The 14,653-nt window shown below is 37.6% G+C and overlaps 1 protein-coding gene across 1 annotated transcript in view; it reads left to right on the top strand.

Moving 5' to 3' along the window:
* Positions 1 to 14,653, top strand: part of MRC1 (mannose receptor C-type 1) — a 127,057-nt gene that overhangs the window by 61,906 nt on the left and 50,498 nt on the right. The window contains exons 10-12 of the mRNA XM_023735071.1: positions 5,639 to 5,754; positions 9,087 to 9,235; positions 11,570 to 11,769. Of these exons, the coding sequence (XP_023590839.1) occupies positions 5,639 to 5,754; positions 9,087 to 9,235; positions 11,570 to 11,769 (465 nt within the window). The remainder of the gene's footprint in view (positions 1 to 5,638; positions 5,755 to 9,086; positions 9,236 to 11,569; positions 11,770 to 14,653) is intronic.

Below are 14,653 nucleotides of genomic sequence, written 5' to 3'. Positions count from 1 at the left end.
CATCTATGTTCATGGGGGATACTGGTCTGTAATTTTCTTTTTTTATGGTGTCTTTACCTGGTTTTGGTGTCAGGGTTATGCTGGCTTCATAGAATGAGTTTGAGAGTATTCCTCTCTTTTCTATGCTCTGAAATACCATTAGTAGTAGTGGTGTTAACTCTTCTCTTTAGAGTTCAATTTTTCATAGTATTCTGCTATGGTTCTTTTAATTTCAGTCGAGTCTGTTGTGGTATCACCCATCTCATTCTTATACAGGTTATTTGCTTCCTCTCCTGTTTTTCTTTTGTCAGCTTGGCCAATGGTTCATCAATTTTGTTGATCTTTTCAAAGAACCATCTTTTGGTCTTGTTAACTCTTTCAGTTGTTTTTCTGTTCTCTATTTCAATTAATTCTGTTCTAATTCTAATTATTTCCTTTCTTCTGGCACCCAAGGGCTTCTTTTGCTGCTCTCTTTCTACTTGTTGAAGTTGTAGGGTTAATGTTTTGATTTTGGCCCTTTCTTCTTTTTGCATGTGTGCATTTATTGCTATAAACTGACCTCTGAGCACTGCTTTTGCTGTGTCCCAAATGTTCTGGTAGGATGTGTTTTCATTCTCATCTGATTCTGTGAATTTCTTTATTCCATCTTAATTTCTTCTATAACCCAGTAGTTTTTGAGCAAGGTGTTGTTCAGTTTCCATGTGTTTGATTTTTTTTCCTTGCTTTTTCTGTTATTGATCTCTACTTTTATGGTTTTATAGTTAGAAAGGATGCTTTGTATTATTTCGATGCTTTGGATGCTGTTAAGGCTTTAGTTATTCTATTAAGCTTTATGGCCTAATACGTGATCTATTCTGGATAATGTTCCATGTGCGTTGGAAAAGAAAGTATACTTGGCTGCTGTTGGGTGGAGTGTTCGGTATATGTCTATGAGATCAAGTTGGTTGATTGTCGCATTTAGCTCTTCCATGTCTTTATTGAGCTTTTTTTCTGGATAGTCTGTCCTTCACTGAAAGTGGTGTGTTGAAGTCTCCTACTATTATCGTGGAGCTGTTTATCTCTCTTTTCAATGCTGATAGAGTTTGGTTTATGTATTTTGGAGCCCTGTTGTTGAGTGCATAAATATTTATTATGGTTATGTCCTCTTGGTGTATTGACTGTTTAATCATTTTATAGTGTCCTTCCTTATCCTTTGTGGTGGATTTTAGTTTAAAGTCTATTTTGTCAGAGATTAATATTGCCACTCCTGCTCTTTTTTGAGTGTTCTTTGCTTGATATATTTTTTCCATCCTTTGAGTTTTAGTTTGTGTCTTTAAGTCTAAGGTGTGTCTCTTGTAGACGGATTGTGTTCTTTTTTTATCCAATCTGCCACTCTTTGTCTTTTTACTGATGCATTTAGTCCATTTACATTCAGTGTAATTATTGATAGTTATGAGTCTAGTGCTGTCATTTTGATGTCTTTTTTTGTGTGTATCACTGACAGTTTCTTTGTTCCACTTAATTTTCTGTGCTGAGTCGTTTTTCTTTATGTATTTTCTTTTCATCTTTTTCATCATAGTTCATTTTTTACTTGCTGAGTCTTTATGTTTTTCTTGTTTTTTATTTTGATGTGTAGGATTGTTAGTTTCCTTTGTGGTTACCTTAATACTTACCTCTATTTTTCTAAGTTTAAACCAATCTTTTATTTCTTTATCACTTTGACTTCCTCTCCATAGGAAAGATCTATGACTACATTTTTTAGTCCCTATTTTTTGTTTTAATTTTGTCATCTTTTACATATTGATGTCTCTGTTTTCGTATTTTCAGTGTTTTAAGCTTTGATTTATTTTTGTGACTTCCTTATCTGCGTTGATATCTAGTTGCTCTGTCCTGTGTTCTAGTCTTCAGTTGTTATCTGTTGTTATTGATTTTCTAACCAGAGGACTCCCTTTAGTATTTCTTGTAATTTTGGTTTGAGTTTTGCAAATTCCCTAAACTTCTGCTTATCTGGAAATGCCCTAATTTTGCCATCATATTTCAGAGACAGTTTTGCTGGATATATAATTCTTGGCTGGCAATTTTTTACTTCAAGGCTTTATATATGTCATCCCATTGCCTTCTTGCCTGCATGGTTTCTGCTGAGTAGTCCGAGCTTATTCTTATTGACTCTCCTTTGTAGATGACTTTTCGTTTATCCTCAGGTGCTCTTAAAATTCTCTCTTATCTTTGGTTTTGGCAAATTTGATTATAATATGTCTTGGTGACTGTCTTTTGGGATCTACCTTATGTGTGGTTCAATGAGCATCTTGGATAGATATCATCTCATCTTTCACGCTATCAGGGAAGTTTTCTGCCAACAAATCTTCAACAATTCTCTCTGTATTTTCTTTTATCCTCCTCTCTTCTGGTACTCCAATCACTCGTAGGTTATTCCTCTTGATAGATTCCCACATAATTCTTAGGGTTTCTTCATTTTTTTAAAATTCTTTTATCTAATTTTACCTCAGATAAATTGGTGTCAAGTGCTTTATCTTTAGTCTCACTAATTCTGACTTCAATTTTCTCTGTTCTGCTCCTATGACTTTCTATTGAGTTGTCTAATTCTGAAATTTTATGTTAATCTTCTGGATTTCTGATTGCTGTCTCTATATGGATTCTTGCAGCCTGTTAATTTTGTCATTATGCTCTTGTATTACCTTGTTAAATTCCTCTATTGCGTTGTCTGCGTGTTTCTTGGCTTGTTCTGTTTTGCATGATCTACTTCCTGATCCCTTGAAGAGTACATATATTAATCTTTTGTATTCTACCTCCGGTAATTCCAAGAAATTCTTTTCCTCCAGAAAATTTCTTGAATCTTTGTTTTGTGAGCTTGCTGAAGCCATCGTGGTCTGCCTCTTTATGTGATTTGATATTGACTGTTGTCTCTGAGTCATCAATAAGTTATTATATTTATTTATTTTATGTTTGCTTCCTGTGTCCTAGCTTCTTGTTTTGTTTTGTTTTGATTTGCCCAAACAAGCTGCTTGTGTGAGCTAGTTTGATTATTGGCACCTTTGAAGTTCTAACGTCTTGTCACCAGATGGTTAGGTCTGTTGCTAGGTATGTGAGCCCAGGAGTCTGTTTACTTTTCTTGTATGGATTCAGCTCGGTGTCCACGTAGTCGGTCACCATGTGTGTGGTGCAGGCTCTCACCTACAGTCCTAGACAGGCAGGGGTGATTGGTGTAGGCACAGGTATCTGGCTGCAGCAGGAGGTCATGCCCAGAGCAAGACGGGGGCTGACAGCTGCCCCTGAGTGTCTGAGAGGAAAGTGTGTCCTTGTTCCCTAGAGCGCATAGGTGGGTTGGTTTTGTAGACGGACTATGAGCACCCAATGTTGTTGGCTGTAAGGACTGGGAGGCACCACTTTTTCTTGGACCCCTTTTGAAGGTGGCTTGGTGTTATGGATGGGGCCACCGGTCATCAGGCCTCTGATGTGGATAGGTGAGGACCCTGCTTAATAGGCAGAGCAGTGTCAAATGTCATGAACTTGCCACTTCACCATATAGCTGATACAGTTGAAGTTAGGCTTCAGGTATATACCCTGTTGTCCTGTGGTGATGAGGGCCTACACTGCTGAAATGGGCCCACACAGGTCTATGCAGTGGTGAAAGGCACTCAAAATCCATGGACCCCTTATGCCTGTGTCTAAGGAAAGGAGCTCTGCCTACCCTGAGTTCCTGGTTTAGAGGAGCTGGCAGATTATTTTTTCCTGTTTTTTAATTTGTTCCCACTCCAAGGCCAGGAGAATGGCTTGGGGCTTGTGACAGGTCCCACTTCTGGCCCACGTGAATCGGCAATCGCTGAAGCTGGCCTGGGATCCAGTGCAGACTGGGGAGGGGACGGGTAAATGGGAGAGAGGTTTTTCCCAAAGGGGGTGTTTTTTGATCCGTGCAGTAGGTCAGACACATGTACTTATCTTTTTCTGATTGAGCACTGCTTTGCACTGTTTCTGGAAGCATGAGTAGACTCTCTGCCACTTCCTTGGTTTCTCCCGATGTGGAAAATGCCTCCTGAGTGCCACTGCTTGCCTCACGGTGCACGCCAGCCTATCTGGCCTGAAGGGTGCCAGCTCCCACCAGGTCAGGTCTGGCAACTCCTCGTTGCTTCTGAACGGTGTCTCCCTCCCCCACCACTCAGTCTGCTTCCTCAACTTTGCCTTTAATTTTCAGGGCTCCTAGATTGTCATATACAATTCATTCACTTGTTTTTTCAGGTCTTTGTTGTAGAGGGACCACAGGAAGCGTCTGACTACTCCACCATCTTGGCCTCGCCTCCCAAGTTTTAGTTGAATTTTTTGGTTGTTAATTCACGCGTATGTCAATAGTGTAAAGCAGTGGACCTGGAAACCATCTGTAGATCTGGCACCCATCTGTAGCACAGACTTGGTTTTTATATTCAAACAAAAGAATTTTTTTTTCCTGTATCTAAAACCCCAGAGAGATGACAAGAATCTTTGTCACTTCCTCGTTCTGTAGGTAGAGTTTTCTAGCTCTCCTTTCACAAAAGGGCTACCTTAGTGAATATCATCTTTATTCAAGGATCTTGTCGCAAAAACGACCGAATATCCTAATCTGCATGGGTGTTAACATCCCTAATCCTAAACCCTAGGACCTTAATCTCGGTCTGATACACCTCTGGGCAACCATAATCTCAGCTGTGCATTTTCTACCCCAACTTTTCATTTTCTCATTATTGTCAGTACCTGGAGATTTACTCTTTATTTCTTGCAAACCCTAGTGTAGACTTTTTTGTTTATTATTATGTTTCTATCTAGCATTTCTATGTGTTTGAAGTATGAGAGAGGAACCATGCCAAATCATGTTGCCAGGAGTTTGAAAAGTACTCTTCTATGAGTAGATGGTATAGTTCTATACTCACCTGTCACAGCGGTGGCAATTGTCGGGCTGACGGAGACAATAACTAATGCCACAACTCTTACAGAGAAGTGGGGCCAGGAGGGTCACTCTGAGGAGTTGAACCCACCTTCAGTCCCAGGAGTTTATTTTATATTCAATACAGCAAACAGTGAAGCAAATAACAGAACAATGGGCTTTGGGTGAACAACAATAAGCCTCGGGCAAGGGAGGAGGAATTCAGGTAAACAAGCCAATCAGCAACGGGTTTGGAAAAACAAGTCGTGACAAGTCTCAACATGTTGGGGACAAGTCTCAACATGTTGTGCAGCAAAAGAGGCCTTTATACATCCATATTTTAATGTCACATATCCCCACACTCACCATCCACTACTGGTCTCAATAGGCAAGTAGACTTGCTAGTCTCCAGAATAATTCCTGTGGATACGTATTTTAAAACTGAAATCTTAGTCATTCTGTTCAGTTTCCCTTTTAAACATTTCACAAACAGTTTTTGTTGGAAGATGTGTCAGTAAGTGAAGAAATTCTTTCGCCACACTTTTTCTGTCATAATTTGTCATATGAGGAACAATGCATTGATATTTTCTTTATTCATGTAATTGATTATCATTGCATTTCAAATTATTCAGATCTGTGTTTGTTAGACAGACATTGCTATTGTTTATTAATTTATGTTTCAAGATAATTTTATGGGAATTACTAAAATAATATTATGTAATAACTAATGAAATCAGCTCATTTTTTATTGCTTGATAAAATTAATAGGGCTGGAAAAGACATGGATTTTACTGCTATTTGATTGGACACACACTTTCAACATTTACAGAAGCAAACCAAACTTGTGGAAATGAGAAGGCTTATCTAACAACTATTGAAGACAGGTATGTAACTGCTTTAATTTTATTTTAAAGTATATAAAATAATTTAAAAAAATCAGAAACACCTAAGTATGAACATGCTCTAAATTTCTACATAAATTACAAGTCATCTTCAAGTATTGTGTACATAGGTAGAAGCATGAAAAATAATATCCTTATTTGGATTCTTGTAACATTATAAAATATTATGCTACTTATAGTACTGTAAAGCAATATTCAAAAGAGTTACTCTACTAATAATTCAGTAAGTGTAGTTAAAAGATATAACTTTTTTCTGATCTAGTTTATGCCAAATTTTTTAAAGCAAGAATGTGAGTAAAATTTGTTAACTCAAAGTCCTATCTTTACCACCCCCTCCAACAATAAAAAGGACAGACAGATTTTCTGAATGATTCTTTCATTCATTTATTCATTCTTTCCATTCTTCCATTCTTTGTGTTGTTTTGCTTTGCTACATTTACTAGGCTGATAGGCCAAGAAAATCACGTTTTATATAATCAGTGTTTTATATAATTGATCATTTATTGAACACCTCCATATGTCTTTTTGAATACAAAAAGAAACGTGGGCTGAAATGTGGGTCAAATTAGGCTGAAATCATAGATTGACGAACAAGTTCTCAATCAGGGCTGCTGACAGCAATGGCTTCTAAATCTGGCTGAGGTACAGAATTAGGTGTAGATCTTCCAACATTACGGATTCCAGGGACCTACCTCCAAAGATTCTGATTTCATGTGGCTGAGAAGCCCAGGCATCTGTATTTTAAGACTTCCTATGTAATGTTTATCATCAGCCAGATTTGGGAACGACAGGATTAGGGCATCCATGCCGCACTGGATGGAGGCTGTCTGAGAAGATTCTGCAGGTTCTATATTTGTTCAACAAGTTTTTAAAAATCAACAGTTTGAATGAAAACAGGAAAGACCTTCATAGCAAAAGTCCAGAAGACACAAATCTGAGATGTATACCTCATATACCAGATAACGGACTCAAATCTCAAAAAGTCTTAAAAGACCTGGAATAATAAAGCAAAACTAACAAGGCAAAATATAATAGGTACACAGGTAAACTTCTATTTCAAAAATGAAGCAGTTATATAAATCCAGAATGTGTGAAGTCTGAATTAATAGCTCTTTATGTGAAAAGATTTGGGATTTTGAAAACTAATTAGAAGCTTCTTCTGAGCTAGTGCTCTAACCAGTGAAATGAGCTAATATATCATTGATAAATTATATAAATATATAATTGATAAATTTCCATTTCTAAGTCAATTCTCTAAAAATAAGATATTTTGCTACTGTACTTTGTGCTGACTGAAGACTGGGACATTGTACTCTGTATTGGGGCTACACTTCAAAAGAGACCTTGAGGCTGGGGAGGGCAGTTAGATATGTGAAATATTCAATACCTTATCACAGGAGGAATGGTTGAAAGAACTGGGGTTGTTTAGACTGGAAAAATGTAAAGACAGACTCAATGGTGATGTGTAATACCATCATTTCTCCTCAGGGTGCCTGACTTGTTCTGAGTAGGTCCTCAAGAGGGCATTAGGACCATCAACGACAAGTAAGGTTTCATCTCAGGAGAAGAGCACTTTAATCTAAACAATAGCCTCAAATGAGCTTCCAAGAAAATGGCACTTATGTGATTCCAGTCACTGAAATCACTTAAGTGGATGCTGATGTGGTGGGGAGGTTATTATTTTGAACTCTAGAGTCCCATCCATTTTTAAGAGTTTGTTGTTGTTGATGGTAGGTGCCATCGAGTCTATTCCAACTCATAGTGATCCTATAAGACAGAGTAGAACTGCCCCATAGGGTTTCCTGGATTGTAATCTTTATGGATGTAGATCACCATGTCTTTTCTCTCACAGAGGGGCTGGCGGGTTTGAACTGCTGACCTTTCAGTTAACAGCCAAGTGCTTAACCGTTGCACCACCAAGGCTCCTTTTTAAGAGTTTAGTGCTTATCTATTCTTCACCTGTTCTTTGCAAAGCACTGGATTAAGCACAGAAGCAACTTAAAAAGGGCCCATTTCATTTGCAATAAAGAAGTAATAAATTATTGAGTTTTAACACAATAAATTATAGTCATTCACTTTTCAAGGTGGACCCAATAAAAATTTGGGGGACATATTGATATTAAAAATCTTTTGATAAAAAAGAAAGGTGTCATAGCATTTGTACAGTCTCTATGGAAGACCCTGTCTTCAACCAACATTCTTTCATGAACAAAATTAGTATCATGATACAATGCTAGCATCTGAAAATCAGAACATAGATACTTTTTATCCTACGACAAGGAGGTGAGATGCTCATCTTTAAGTACCATGGGAGCATTCTCTGATCTGCATTATAATTGATCTTATGGTCTATTGGAGCACTATGTACAGAGATTTCACTATATTTTAGGTTTCTTTTTCTCTATGTGTTTTCTGTGATTTAATATTCAGCAGCTCACAAGCTGTTGAGAAACTTGGTTTTCAGGCATTTAAGAAAACTTAATTGAGTTTGGAACTTTTAAATTTTTTTGGTTTGTTCCCTTTAGGGAATGAAATTATTCTGACTACGGTCAAACAAATGTCCTATTACTATCGGCTCTTTCTGCCTTACCCTTTTGGCTCTCTCTGGAGTCATGTATGGTTATTTTGTTCCTGGAAACGTTGTTTATGTTTGTCAATCAAGACAAACTTTGGTTCCCTTGCCATCCAAATCATATTTTTACCAGATTATGCCAAATAGTTAGAGGAAAACCCAAAGAGAGAGAGAAAAGTGTTGGAATTTGTGATTCTGCTTCCCAATACTTTCTAGAGATTGAATCTCTGCTTTTCTATATCTCTTGATGTGAGCATGAAATTGAGGGGAAAATTCATGCAGGCATTTCCATTTGTATTATCCTTGATAATGTTACCATCCCTCAACTTAGTTAATCAAGAATTGAGTAGAGTGTTTGGCCTATTTGAAAAGTGGACTGCTTTTGTAAACAAAGTATTTAACAATGCTATAGTTTTTGCCTTTGTGTTTTCAAAATTCTCTTATATTGAAAAAATAATGTGTTTTGGGAAGGGCAGAGAGGCTGGTGAGGAACAGAGTAATGTACTGAATATATTTGAATGATTTTATTCATTCAGTTATATGGTATTTTCCTTATTTAGGCTCATGTGTCCTTGATAAAAATTTATGTAATTTAAGTTACATAAAAATAAAATACAAAACGTTTGAATTACCAACTAAATTATAGCTCAAAAATAGAATTGAGACTTTTTTATGTTGATATTACGAAAAATTTATATAAATTTTTCTAAAATTTAGTTGTATGTTTATTTAATTTTTTAAGATATGAACAAGCCTTTCTGACGAGTTTGGTTGGATTGAGGCCAGAAAGATATTTTTGGACTGGACTTTCAGATGTACAAACCAAAGGAACCTTTCAATGGACCATTGAGGAAGGGGTTCATTTCACCCACTGGAATGCAGATATGCCTGGTATGTGCAGTGCGTTGGTCTGAGGGCTTTATTCAACCTACAAGTCTGTCAGGCAAGCCTGTGGTTCCTTCTTGTGCCTCTCCAAATAGACTGTGTAAATTAATTGCACTTCTAGTAATATTTTATATTTCCTTCTCGCATTGTTTTTCTTTCTTTCTTTTTAATTTCCCAGTTAGTTTGGGGTGTTCTAAGAAAAAAAGGAAGAGGGAATTGCTAGATTATCTAGCTCTGCTATATTTGAAAACTATTTATGAAATCCTAGACGGTCACAAGTGTTCCATTTGGAGCACTTATTTCTGAAAACTTAAAACTATATTATATTGAAGGGATATAAAGCTTTTCAGTGTAACTATGAATAGAAACACTAGTGTGCTTGAGTTGTGGAGCAAGGGATAGTACTTATGTGGACCTCATCCTTTTGATATGTTCCATGTGCCAATGTGTTCAGTCCTGGTGGTACAGTGGTTAAGTGCTCGGCTGCTAATCAAAAGGTCGTTAGTTTCAACCACTAGCCGCTCCGTGGAAAAAAGATGTGGCAGTCTGCTACCATAAAGATTACAGCCTTGCAAACCCTATGGGGCAGTTCTACTCTGTTCTATAGGGTTGCTATTAGTCGGAATCGACTCGTCGGAACTTTTTTTTTTTAATGCCTTGGGTTTTATTTAATCCCTATAAGAATTTGCAAGGTAAGTTTAAGTATCTTCATTTTCAAGATAAGGAGACTGGAACTCAGAAAATTTATGTGACTAGAAGGCTCCTGAGCATGGATTTAGCCTGTAATTTGTGTAACTCCCAAGTCTGTGAAGCACCACTAAGCCTTCCTATACATTTTGATTTGCCTTCCCTTGTAAGAAGTTACAAGTAATTTCTGAAAAAGGATGTGAAAGATGCTTTGCTTTCTTTATACACTGGTATTGCCAGTGTATGACATTATATAGTATGAAAAGAAAACATCCAGGAAAATTCAACATTGTTTATAGCAAATGTTTTATTGTGTATGAGTAAAAAGCTAGAAAAAGAGTAGTCCATCTATGGATTAAATAATTGGCCTAATAAATCCTAATCTTCAGCAGTTCTTTTAATGTGTATTCTAAGCTATCAATAAGGAAACTAGATCAATAATTACGGTAGTGTGATTCTTACTTAATTATTGAACTTTCTGAAAAACAGTAAGATAAAATCGTAAAGGTAATGCTTACCTTTTAAGCAAAATTCCATAACTTGGCCAGTATTGCTCATTCAGCAGTAGGATTCTGAGATTCATCCTGAAATGTCCTTAGGGAATAAAAATAAATCAGTCTGGAGCCATGACTTGGTTGCAACCGTTCTTATTTTATATCCTCGATTGGAGGGTGGTGGTTCCCTCTTAAGGGAGGCTGACCTCTTTGACTGAGTGCACCGTGTTAGGAGGAATGGGCACTAGTTCAGCTGAGGGGATTCTGGCTGTCAGTGGGATGACAGATGGTGCAGCCCCAGTCATCATCCACTCCAGAGTTATTAAATTTTGCTTCAGTACTGATAATGGAAGAAGATTATTATAGGAAATAGAGAAAGGAATTAGGGATCTCAGATGATATTTTGGAAAATGCATTCCTCCCCAGAACTTTGAGAATTACTTCTAAACTCTTAATGTCATTTAAAATAATAATAATAAAAAGCTACCTTCTATTAGCAGCAAGGAATTCTGATGTGGTCAAAGCTCTATCTCAGTTTATTACTATGTGGAAATAACCATGACTGTGAAACAGAATCACAGCTATTAAGCTTAGTGTCTTCTTCATTTTGTATTACGAGTATCAAGTGTGGCATTTTCCACAGCTCTATCAGGTAGCTAATGATATTTGCATTTTAAGATGAAACCAAATCAGAATGATTCTCTGGCTCAGGTATGTGTAGCTTTGAAGTCTGGCTTCACAGCACTGTCCAGGGAGACCTATATGGACCCTAGGAAGAAAAAAGATCCTAAGAAATAAAAAAAAAGAAAATTAAACTGCAATTTTTGCCATCATGGTAAATTTGATCATACTAAAATAATTTTTTTGTTAAGGGCCTATACGTAGGGCATCTTTCCAGATGTCAGGAATACAAAATATTATCAAGACCCCTACAATTTGAGATCATAATTAAGTTGGGGATACAGGGCTAACAAATGAATGGTAACTGTTCAAAGTAGCTCTAGCCAATTGCCAAATGCGGCAGGCTTTCTCCTCTACATTTTCTCATCACATAGATTTCACCACACAATTTGACTCAGTTGGGAAATGTCTTCTGTGAGCATGGTAGGCCTTTAGCAAGCACCAGTTTAATGAATCCCACCTTGTGCTTTCTGTGCAGGACGAAAGGCAGGGTGTGTTGCCATGAGAACGGGGATTGCAGGGGGACTATGGGATGTTTTGAAATGTGATGAGAAGGCAAAATTTGTGTGTAAACACTGGGCAGAAGGAGTAACTCGCCCACCAGAGCCTACCACCACTCCTGAACCCAAATGTCCAGAGGATTGGGGCACCACCGGTAAATCAAGCTTGTGTTTCAAGGTAAGGATCAATTGTAAAGATAAGGAAGAGTTTGGAATATACTTTAGACTAAGGAATCACCTAAGGAATTTAAAAGTAACAACAAAAACAATGTCCAGGCTAAACCCCTAGAAATTCTGATTTTATTGGTCTGGAGGGGGCCTGGGCATCAAAAATTTTTAAAGAGCTCCTTGCTCGGGCGAATGCTAATGACCAGTCAAGGTTGAGAACCGTTGCATTTAGGCCAACAAGCACAAGCGGAACAAGAACTACCAGAAGGCTTTCTTCACCTGCTTTGCCTTTATCACCCCTTCTCTGCTTCTCTTCTTTGTCCTAGGCTTTTTTGTCCTAGTCTGAGCTCACACTTCTTTTCATCTGGATGAAAATTTCTGTTGCCTGTTATGCTGTCCTATAGTATCTCATGTTTGTCTTGCTGTCGGATCCCAAGCTTTTAGCCAACTTAGTTGATAAGCTAATCTCCAGTGATACAACCTAGGCATTCAAGAGATAATGTTCCATTTTTTTCTGATTTAACTCATGATTATCAGAATGGTGGGAGATTAAAGCATTGATAGATAAAGGCACATGGCCTTTCAGTGCCCTTCAAATGACAAGTAGACATTCTACTATTATTTTATACGTTCCTGGGCCAGACTGTCCATTTTCTCTGTATGCAATCAAGTTCACCAAAATAACCAAACAACGAGACAATCAAAAATAGAAACAAAACAAAACAAAAACAAAAATAGAAACACAAAAACAAACAAAATACGGAATGAATCAAGCATTTGGGTCTTTTTTCTCTCTTGTAAGTTATATCTTTTTCTAGAGAAGGTTATACTTAGCAAAAGACAGAAATGTGCTCATTTTCTGCTAAATAATATTATTCTTTAATAGTCCTGTTCTCTGGACTTCCTTTTCTTCAAGCCCTTTGAATGACATATGGCTATGGCATGCCTTGTAAGACAGCTAGTCAAAGCTGATAAAGAAGAACTTGAATTACTAACTTGCATCCGAATGAGGTTGTTCCGTCTTCTTCAGCTCAACAGGGATGTGGCTACTTGTTGGGTTGATCACTCCCACTAGTAACAATAAGAAATCCATGAGCTGTTCAATGCAGAAAGGCCAGTCAAAGGTAAAGTTAATTTACATAGAATGGGATGTATTGGGCTAATACAGGATGGATTTTTATAAATGGTTTATTTGAGGACTAACAAAAAGCAGATCTCTTTCATAAAGAAAAATGAAGTCCTGATACATGCTACAACACAAATGAACCTTGGAAACATTATGTTGAGTGAAATAAGTCTGTCACAAAGGGACAAATATTGTATAATCCCATTCCCACGTATATGAAATATCTAGGATAGGCAAGTGTATAGAGCCCGACATTTATTAGTGGTTACCGGGGACTGGAGGCAGGGAAGGGAAAAGGGGGACTACCTGCCTATGGGACACTGAGCTTCTGTTTAGGAGGATAGAAAAATTTGGAAACGGACAGTAGTGATGGTTGCACAACATGTCATTGAATTGTATGTGTAAAAAATGTTGACATGGCAAAAAAAAAAGAAAATCAGGTACTTTATTGTTACCTTTGGAAATGGTTGAGTTACACAAAAGTCAAGTTCATATAATACACAGCCATTAGTCTGACAGTGGTAGGCTATGGAGATTTGTTGGAGGTGTTTGAGAGAAGCAGCAGAGTTCTCCAGAGCTAGGAAGTAAACCAAGGGTTCCAGTAAGACACTATCCAGGGAGACACTCAACAAATCAAAATATGTGCTTCACAAGAAATCATGTTTTAGAGGTGCTTAGCGTGCTTTTGGGGGCTCTGGTTGCATGGTGGTTAAGAGTTGGCTGCTAACCAAAAGGTCAACAGTTCGAATCTACCAGCCACTCCTGAAAACACTATGGGGCAGTTCTGCTCTGTCCTATAGGGTCACTGTGAGTCAGAATTGACTTGACAGCAATGAGTTTGGTTTTGGGGGGTGCTTTTGAGTTTGCTTGGACTTATATAGACCATCTTTGTAAATAATCAGAATGTGGGAATTATTAACAAAATTCAGATGATAGTAAATTTTATTTAACAAAATAAAATTTTATACCCAGAGTCTAGCAAGTTGAGGTGCTCTACAGAATCTTTGGAGTTAGTGATGTGGAAACGTGCTAAGGGTAACTTTGTCTGCATAGCTCAAGTGAGAATTGAGGTAAAGGTTGCCTCAGTTTGCTTGATGACAGCTTGGCAGTCATAGTCCACTGGGAAACAAATCCCCTTTTCCACTAGGCTATGATGATGGGATTATGCTAAGCAAAAAATCCGAGAAGCTGGATTATATGAAGAAGAAGAACTTGGCATCGGGATTGGAGGAAGTCTCATTAACAACCTTCGATATGCAGATGACACAATTTTGCTTGCTAAAAAAGAGGATTTGAAGAACTGACTGATGAAGATAAAGACAAAGAGAAAAGCATCAAAAGAAAATGGAAGGAGTACACAGAGTTACTGTCCCAAAAAGAATTGATTGATGTTCAACCATTTCAGGAGGTAACGTGATCAGGAACCGATGGTACCGAAGGAAGAAGTCCAAGCTGCACTAAAGGCATTGGGTGAAAAACAAGGCTCCAGGAATTGACAGAATACCAATTAAGATGTTTCAACAAACGGATTCAACGCTGGAAGTGCTCACTCCTCTATGCCAAGAAATTTGACCAACCAACTGAAAGATACCCATATTTATGCCTATTCCTAAGAAAGGGGATTCAACCAAATGCAGAAACTATTGAACAATATCATTAATATCACACGCAAGCAAAATTTTGTAGATCATTCAAAAGCAGCTGCAGCAGTCTATCGACAGGGAACTGCCAGAAATTCAAGCTGGGTTCAGAAGAGGACGTGGAACCA

Source organism: Trichechus manatus, unplaced genomic scaffold (assembly GCF_000243295.1).
Source record: "Trichechus manatus latirostris isolate Lorelei unplaced genomic scaffold, TriManLat1.0 scaffold00075, whole genome shotgun sequence".
NCBI lineage: Eukaryota > Metazoa > Chordata > Mammalia > Sirenia > Trichechidae > Trichechus > Trichechus manatus.
This window is presented reverse-complemented; position numbering and strand designations above follow the sequence as displayed.